The 9,263-nt window shown below is 43.8% G+C and overlaps 1 protein-coding gene across 1 annotated transcript; it reads right to left on the minus strand.

Annotated features, from left to right (window-relative positions):
- Positions 1–14: 14 nt before the first annotated feature.
- TUBB2A (tubulin beta 2A class IIa) lies at positions 15–8,897 on the minus strand. The gene is made up of 4 exons (XM_015814185.1): positions 8,787–8,897; positions 7,742–7,850; positions 3,415–3,525; positions 15–2,466 (listed from the first exon to the last, which is right to left on the minus strand). The coding sequence occupies exons 1-4, from the start codon at positions 8,841–8,843 to the stop codon at positions 1,406–1,408; spliced, it is 1,338 nt and encodes a 445-aa protein (XP_015669671.1). The 5' UTR covers positions 8,844–8,897; the 3' UTR covers positions 15–1,405.
- Positions 8,898–9,263: the final 366 nt, after the last annotated feature.

The raw sequence follows: 9,263 nt of genomic DNA on the forward strand, positions 1-9,263 counted from the left end.
AAGGGAGCCGCATAAGTTTCAATAAATACTTTATTGCCCAGATTCACCTTAAAGAAAAGCACAAACAGAAGTCATTATTCAAAATGCATGCCTTGATACAGAGTCCTCAACACTGAACACCACACAAAAGCCATTGCAGAATTTTACTGCAGACATTCTTGAAGAGTTTACACAATGCACAAAAGAAAGCCAACATAAGACAGCGCCACAGAAAACATGCTCAATCCCAGCTGTCTGAATTCATGCCTGCTCTACTAGCATTCTAGTTGCAATTGTGCCCAAATCTTAAGGGTTATTCTTTCTTTTCTTTTTTTTAAGAAAAAGACTACAGATGTGATTTTGAACATACAGTGATTCGGAATATTAAAAAATACCATCTTAGTTCTTAAAGTGAGAGGGAATAAGCTCCTAACTTTACAAGCCAATGCTAACAATCCTTTCCTGTATTACAAAAAATAGTTTTAATATCCAGTTGTTGCAATATCTGCATCTTTTGAAGAGCCCAATCCCAAAAGTTGGAAGTGATCAGTTTAAATCACAATTAAAATGTTATAAGTTACACACAGAATTCTAACTGCAATTGTAAATACTTCTATCTGGTGTGCATTCTTGGGAGAGCACAAGGTGAGGAAAAATTGATCAAAATAAGTTTACCTACTGCCTCTGCAATTCTGTAGAATATTCTTTAGCATGTGCAAAAATATTTCATGGGGTAGACTGCTTATTCTAATTGGTAGAGAAATCTATTATTACTATTCCATTTCTTGATTACTGCCTTTCCATTGGAGTCAAGAACAATGGTCAATAACGAGGGGTATGCAAGTCTTCTCCAATGTAGCCCCCTCCAGAAGTACTGGTACCTGTAGCTCCTACTGTTCCCAAGAAAGAAAGAAAATCTGTGCTGTCTAAGAGAATCTGGGAATTGCACATTACAACACATCTAAAAAATACCAATCTAGAGAAGCTTTGTTTTTAAAGCACTCAGTAAATCTCTTTCTTAGTTTAGATAAAGTATTGACATCTCTCTTTAATAAAACTTTAATCCCTGCAGTAATTTCCCTTGAGAATTATATTAAATACCAATTGGAGGTGCAGAATTTATAGTTGCATAAATGTGGAAGCAAGTTATTCTTCAGATTTTAATATATAGTGTAGAGCTGGTCCTACTACCAGCACTGTTGTGAAGACTTCAACTTCATAGCACTCAATCTTAATAGGATTTGTATCTCCCTAATTAAATCATCTTGCCAGTTTATAAATATTAAAGTAATAGAGCAGGGTCACAAAAACTGCTGACAGAGGCAACAGTGAAAAGCATCAAGAATAACTGGAAAAGCATGCACTGGTACAGCTGAACAGCTCTCACCTTGGACACTTGCCTATGGACTAACCCTACTCAAAACCTCTAAGCCTCGTCCTCCTCTCCTTCCTCCTCAAACTCCCCTTGCTCATCTGCAGTGGCATCTTGATACTGCTGGTACTCGGAGACCAGGTCATTCATGTTGCTTTCGGCTTCCGTGAACTCCATCTCATCCATGCCTTCGCCGGTGTACCAGTGCAAGAAAGCCTTCCGCCGGAACATGGCTGTGAACTGCTCAGAGATTCTCTTGAAGAGCTCCTGGATTGCGGTGCTGTTGCCGATGAAAGTGGCAGACATCTTCAGGCCTCGGGGAGGAATGTCACACACGGCCGTCTTCACGTTGTTGGGGATCCATTCCACAAAGTAGCTGCTGTTCTTGTTCTGGACATTCAGCATCTGCTCATCCACCTCCTTCATGGACATTCTGCCCCGGAAGATGGCTGCCACCGTCAGGTACCGGCCGTGGCGGGGGTCACAGGCCGCCATCATGTTTTTGGAATCAAACATCTGTTGAGTCAGCTCCGGGACCGTCAGGGCACGATATTGTTGGCTGCCACGACTCGTCAAGGGAGCAAAGCCGGGCATGAAGAAGTGCAGGCGAGGGAAAGGCACCATGTTGACTGCCAGCTTGCGAAGGTCTGCGTTCAGTTGGCCAGGGAATCGGAGGCAGGTGGTCACTCCGCTCATGGTGGCAGATACCAAGTGGTTGAGATCGCCGTAGGTTGGAGTTGTGAGTTTCAGTGTGCGGAAGCAGATGTCATACAGAGCCTCATTGTCAATAGAGTAGGTTTCATCTGTGTTCTCTACCAACTGGTGGACAGAGAGGGTGGCATTGTATGGCTCCACCACTGTGTCTGACACTTTTGGAGATGGCATTACACTGAAGGTGTTCATGATCCTATCAGGATATTCCTCCCTAATCTTGCTGATGAGAAGCGTTCCCATGCCAGATCCAGTGCCCCCACCCAACGAGTGGGTGAGTTGGAAGCCCTGTAAGCAATCACAGCTTTCAGACTCCTTCCTTACTACATCCAGCACCGAATCCACTAGCTCAGCTCCCTCTGTGTAGTGGCCTTTGGCCCAGTTGTTCCCAGCACCACTCTGGCCTAAAGGAATAATTAGAAAGAAAAGAGATGCTTACAAAACCATTTACATGCCAGGAATGCTAAAATAATATTCATACTTGATCTATGGACCAAATTCAATCCAAGCTAAATTTGTCATCTGGCCCAGTAACAGTCAAATTATTTGTCCCTACATCCAGGGCTTTTTTTCTCATAGAACGCCCAGAACGGAGTTCCGGCACCTTTTTTGGATGGAACCTTGTAGGGTAGGCAAGGCGGGTTGTATGACATGTGTGACTTCCGGCACCTTTTTTTTTTTTTTTTTTTTTTAGAAAAAAAGCACTGTCTACATCTATAGCATGGAGAGATGAGAAATGACTGCATTCAGTCTAGGAGAAAAGACTGGAGAATATTCAAGAGACAACATTTTGGAGGCCTCTCCCATTCCATAATTTGAAGATAAGAGATAAGAGATGGAGCAGGGAGATTCTCCAATCAGATAGCAGATGGGGAGATCATATAAATTAGATCAGCCTGTAGTTAGACCATCTTTTTGTTATCTAGGCAGTGATGCTCATTTCAATTACGGTCATATAGAGGCTGAATGGATCAATGGATCTTACACACAGTACATTTTTATATATTTCATTAAATCTATAAGATGTATGTAGAGCAGGCATGTCAAACTTGTGACGTATCGCGACTTTTTCCCCATTGCTGGCAATGGGTGGGTGTGGTTTCGGCATGACGCATCCGGCCTGCGGGCAGGCAGTTTGACATGCCTGATGTAGAGGAAGGGTAAGCCTCCCGGTGTTGCTGATCTATAGTTCCTAGCAGCTGGGGCCACTGATGAGGACTGCTTGAAATTTTAATTTTGCAACACCGAAGGACACATAGTGCCTACTTTGACTTAGAACAAATTGAATAGTAGGAATTATACTGCAGCTATTTAAGATATAATCATAGAAAAATATAATTAGTATTACTTACCAAAGACAAAGTTATCAGGTCTAAAGATCTGGCCGAAAGGTCCAGACCTGACTGAGTCCATTGTGCCCGGCTCCAGGTCAACGAGGATTGCGCGGGGAACATACTTATTTCCTATGGAAAGAACAAAAGCTAGCCTTACCTAATAGCCTTATAAAATACCTCCTGACTACAGTACCCTTGGCAACTTCAACATTTTAAAGGGTGGCATTAAGTAATCCTTTGTGGAACAAGAGTTTTTAAATCTCACTCTGAAAGTACAACAAATAGTCTGAAACACATCAGCCATGATTAATATTCTCTTAAGTTTCTTGCACCAGCTTGCATCGTATTATGGCCTCTTTGTCTCAGATGGATATCTACAGTATACCTGCGCAGAAACAAAACTGCATCTACAAAGTGCTTGAAATGGGAGAACTTTTCACCTTCACCATCTCTGCTGCAAAAGGGAGGGGGAAAAAACTCCTACTTGACTGGGAAAGGAGGAGAAGTGGGTTCAAAAGAGCTGCTTACTCACAATAGTGAAATCTCAAAAGCTTGCAGAAGTGCGACAGTTTGAAGTACAGAATCGCCAGATCCAAGTTTCACATACAAGAACCGAAACACATAGTGATTAAATCCTCCTTCATGAAATTTCTGATGTGCAGAAGGCACTGAAGGTTAACATTCTTGCTTATAATTTTCCCTATGAGCTTGTCATCTTGACGTGAAAGAGCATTTCTTTTGTCCCAAGTTCTCATATGCCACGTCTAATGGCCTGTACCAGACACAATGTACTGCTTTATAGAGTGCTCAAGATAACTGGGTCCTATTTAAATTTGATCTAGATAGATCTATTCATATGGTTTGACTGGTAGCTCATAGCTTAATGGATGAACCCATTCTATCATAATTTCTCCAGCTGGTGGCTCTTACAATACATAAGGAAGCTGCTTCTTCTTAGTTCAGGCAGTCTTGTTATGACAGGTTCATACTGGCTAACCAGCTGCAGCTCTTCAGAAATTCAAACAGCATTCTTTGTCCCTATTACCTCAACATCACAAAAAGAAGTGTGAAGGAAAATTCTCATGCTAACCATGTGCTGTACACTGCTGAAATACAGGTAGTCCTCAACTTACAACAGTTTGTCATGCTCCCATCGGAGCCTGAATCTATTGAGGAAAATGAGCTGGAAACGGAGCTGATGGAGGTCAAGGGAGGGGTGTCTGTGGTTTCAGAGGAATGTGAGGAAGAGCAGCCTGAGGCAGGCCAGGGCCTTTCAGGATTGGTACAGGATGAACATAAGAGAGAGAGCTCAGGTGATGAGCAAGGGCCATCCCCTCCTGATCCTAGAGCACGGAGAGTACAGAGAAGGAGGGAACAACACAGGCAGGCTCAACTACATGTGTGCATTGTGGAGAGGAGCTTCCTGCCCCTCTCCACAAGGCATACCCGAAGACTGAGACACTGTGGGGAGGGGAACAAATGCTGAATTTTTGCTGATCTCGGAAACAACTCTCTGATCTCTTGTTCTGTGTTGTGATTTCTGCTTGGAAACCCTGAAACGCTGACCATTGGACTGGCTGACAAACTTGATTTGGTGTTCAAAGACCTCGGATTGAATTTTGGCTTCTCTTCTGAAACTGCTCAGGCAAGCTTGTATTTCCACAGACTCAATTAGATTTTGGAATGTATGTTTCTTTCCTTGTTATCTACGTGGCCTTAAGTGAATTACTATTCTGTGTGTGAGTCGAAACCTGAAGGAGGACAGCTTGTTCCATACACACATTTTCCCTGCATCAAGAGTTAAAAACTTGCAAAACTACTTGCAGCCAGAGGCTGCTGAAGGTGTGTGTGTGTGTCTTACTTTGTTCTGCGGCTTGCCAGAAACATGGGAGCATTTGGGGAAAATTGGAGCAAATAAAGGGCAGTTTGAACTGCCAGATGACTGTATTGCCTCTGTGCTGTGCCCTGGGTCATCACACAGTTTGCTTAGTGACCGTCCAAAGTTACAATGGCATTAAAAAAAGGAACTTATGATCGTTTTTCACACTTAAGACCGTTGCAGCATCCCCATGATCACGTGATCAAAATTCAGACACTTGGCAACTGACTCATATTTATAACAGTCGCAGTGTCCCGGGGTCATGTGACCTCCTTTTGTGGCCTTCTGACAAGCCAAGCCAATGGGGAAGCCAGATTCACTTAACAACCGTGTGACTGATAACTGCAGCGATTCACTTGTGACGAGAAAGGTCATACGATGGGGCAAAGCTGACTTAACAAATGTCTCACTTAGGAACACAAATTTTGGGCTTAATTGTGGTCATAGGTCAAGGACTAGCTGTGTGGCCTCTGACCATAATCCAGTCAAATAATTATATTCACCTTTTTCCCCTGGATGCCTGCAGAAATGCAACGTTCCATACAACTATATTTTTATGAAGCTACCAAGAATCTTTTAGAATCTCTAACTTAATGTTGATCACATAATTTCCAGGATCCTCATGATATAGCTATGATTATTAAAACCACTAAGTCAACTTTGAAACTCAGTTTGGTGTAGTGATTAAGAAGTAGGCTAAAAACTAGAAGACTGGTTCTGTCTTAGGCACAAAGCCAGCTGAGTAACCTTGGGCCAGTTACTCTTTCTCAGCGCTTGGAAGAAGGCAATGGCTAACCACTTTCAAATCTTGCCAAGAAAACTGCAGGCACTTGTCCAGACAATTGCTAGGAATTAACAATGACTAGAAGGGAGCAACAAGAAAAAACAACGTTGCCCAATCTGATGCTCCTGATGTCTGGAATTTTGGCTATCCTAAAGCCAAATTTTTAATTTTAAAATACTCTGGAGCTTATTACCATTTAGCTACATAAAACAGAACATGCATGATATACCACCTGCCTCGAGGCTATCCTGAAATCTTGTTAAAAAAAGATGGTCATAACCTCACCAAAATTCCACAGTGATTTACCACTCTATATAAAATTAAGGCTTAAAATTAAGTCTTAACTAAGCCAGAGAAAATTAAATATGGCCCTAAAGAGTCTAAACTAAATCTCTCATGTCATGCCAATGACTTATAAAGGAGTAAGTTTATTCTTATTTCCAGAGAGAGGCACGGCAATATTAGAACCTTCTAGAGATTCTCGACTGCCTGTCTTGGTTGTTTTCACTAGCCACACAAGAGGAGGAATGGCAAAAAGCACAAAAAGACGGTGAGGGGAGGGGCTGCCTGAGCCAGCCCACAATGGCAGACATGAGGGATGGTTCCTAAGGAGTGGGAGGTAGTGTGGTGAACTACAGTGAAGCAGCAATTTCCCAGGAAGGAGGGAGCACATTCCAAAATGGTGGAGGGGGAAGAGACAAGAGGCAGCACAGCCTGGAGCTGGATAGGAGACAGAGAGTGAGACAGCCACTCCCTAAAAATCTCCCTAATGGGTATATCCATTAGAATGAGAACAACATACATTTAGTCTGGCAAGATTATGTTTATTGTGTGCAAGCAAATAAAGAAGTGAACTCTAGCTGGATTGTTCTATGTTGTTCTTGGGTTAAGCATGACAACAACACTGCCATTTGCTTTGGAGAAAAAAATCAAAAAGAACTGGGAAGCAGCATCCTTCGCCTCTGGAGAATTAAAAAAATGATTACCAAGTGACAGTTTCAGACACTGTGTCCTGTTGGCCTGCAAAGCTGAATCTATTCCTGGGGAAGGGGATGTCTAGGTCATTCATGGCAGGTGAGTAGACCCCTATGAGCTTCTTTTATTTGCCTTCAGTTATGGAAATCCAAAATTGTCTTTTATGACTAACATTTCCCAATTGGATGAACATTTGATTGCTAGTAAACTACAATCCTATGGCTCGTCAGAGGACGAGTGTTAATCCAGACTGCCCATTCTCATCTTCTGCACCAATATCTATGACAGATGTAGAGACAAGCAGGGAAGGATTGACAGACATGTTGAAGGGTTGGAAGGAATAGGATATTAAAGCTTTTAAAAGCAGGAAGTCAAAGGCACTTTTTGCCCATCAATGCCCAACATAGATTTGGCTCTCCCTTCTGTAGTTGACAAGATAACTCTTTTATTTCCTCAGTTTTAACCTGGAGGAGGTGGTGGTGGTGGGGTGGTTTTAAAATATCCTTATTTCCCCCAATACAATCAGAAGCAGAATCAAAATTCTGCGTTTCTTTCTTACCAAGGTACACAATTCAGATAAGGTGACTTTTCTGCCCTGGAGCCCCCTCATGTAGGTTTGTTTTGCTCGATTTCTACTGCCTTACAAGACATTTACAAAAAAAACCCCTCCAAACATTTCAAAAACAGCAAGAGACTGAAGGGGTTACCAGCTGCTTCATTGTAGTAGACATTGATCCTCTCCAGCTGCAGGTCGCTGTCTCCGTGGTAGCTGCCGGTGGGGTCAATGCCATGCTCATCGCTGATGACCTCCCAGAACTGGAAATGGGATTTTTGAGTGTTATTAGCCACTTCCTTTAAAACACCAAGGCTGCACCGGCATGTGCTGCAGCCACACCTTAGCCGCATTCTGCAGCCATGCCCACCTCTCCCGCTGGGGTTCGCTTGGTCATGTCTAAGCGGAGCTCTAACCTTACTAAAAGGGGCTGTTACAACAGGTATTTGCAGCAGTACAGCTGTGGCAATGCATCATTAGCCCCGACCAAGAAATTTAAGGCTATATATACTTGGGTGGTTTGGCTTGTCTTGTCGGCTTCCTTCATGGAGGAGAGAATCTGCTAATATCAACCCCACACCCTTTGTGGCAGGCCGCCTCTTATCCAGGTTTCATCCTCTGAAAATGGGCGAGGCAATCAAAGGCTGTTATTAAAACTGAACCAGGTTCCCAGCAAACTCACCTCGTTACTAGAACCAGGGACTTAAAAAAAAAGCATTGTACTAATAAAAAGGGTCGCTTCTTTTTCCGGCGTGGAGGGAAAGGGGGGGGCCTCTTTGTCTCCCCAACAGACCCACTTCTACTGAGAAGATGCAGGGAGGGAGGGAGGGAGGCGAGCATGGCAGAACCCTCCACTGGTTTAGCTTGTTTTTCAGAGTAAATTCTTTTCTCTCTTCCTCCGCATTAAAGGTGGCACTCGGTCGAATTTATTACAAGCGCGGCAACCGCCGCCTCCCCTCCCACCCACCGGCCTCTTTTCCGAAAAAGGGACAGAAGTCGCACTACTGGTTCCCGCACCCAGAATTGACAAGGCGACCCCCGACCTATTTCTCTCCAGAAGCCTTGGGACTACAGTTCCCATTAGCCTCAGCTCACGAGGGCTATAGCGGGGGCTCTATAAACCATCTTATTTTGGAGACCGTCAAATTGGAGAACGCAAGCCGACAACAATGGAAGTTCGCCCCCTGGCCAAACGATACCTTGGCTCCGATCTGGTTCCCGCATTGGCCGGCTTGGATATGCACGATCTCACGCATGGCTGCGGCGAATGTGCGCTTCGCTTCGAGCTTCCCCCCACCCACTGACTACCTTCAGGAGCGCAGCTCTACGCGCCGAGCCTCAGCCGCTGGCAACTGGAGGCGCCTCGGCCCGCGGCTCTTTTTATACCCTGGCTTGGCGTGGCTCCGCCCCCTCCATTCACAAAGGGCGCCGGCACGGCTCTCCTTGCCTAGTCGGAACTGGGCGGGGTTAAAGGAGCCGCGCGAGTTCATTTGTCTGTCTGTCTGTCTGTCTGTCTGTCTATTTATTTATTTATTTATTTATTTATTTATTTATTTATTTATTTACTTACTTACTTACTTACTTACTTACTTACTTACTTACTTACTTACTTATTTATTTATTTATTTTGCAAGACGTCGAAGGAAATTCGCAGACCTACCCTAACCTTGCCCGCA

The sequence above is a fragment of the Protobothrops mucrosquamatus genome, unplaced genomic scaffold (assembly GCF_001527695.2).
Source record: "Protobothrops mucrosquamatus isolate PMUCROS unplaced genomic scaffold, P.Mucros_1.0 scaffold_6, whole genome shotgun sequence".
Taxonomy (NCBI): domain Eukaryota; kingdom Metazoa; phylum Chordata; class Lepidosauria; order Squamata; family Viperidae; genus Protobothrops; species Protobothrops mucrosquamatus.

Bases quoted from the DNA above. Each gene is read 5' to 3' on its own strand.
- TUBB2A (XM_015814185.1), bottom strand. From the start codon at position 8,843: ATGCGTGAGATCGTGCATATCCAAGCCGGCCAATGCGGGAACCAGATC. The intron at 7,851-8,786 runs GTATCGTTTGGC...TCCCATTTCCAG, and splicing joins GGAACCAGATCGGAGCCAAG to TTCTGGGAGGTCATCAGCGA. The intron at 3,526-7,741 runs GTAACCCCTTCA...TTCTTTCCATAG, and splicing joins CTACTACAATGAAGCAGCTG to GAAATAAGTATGTTCCCCGC.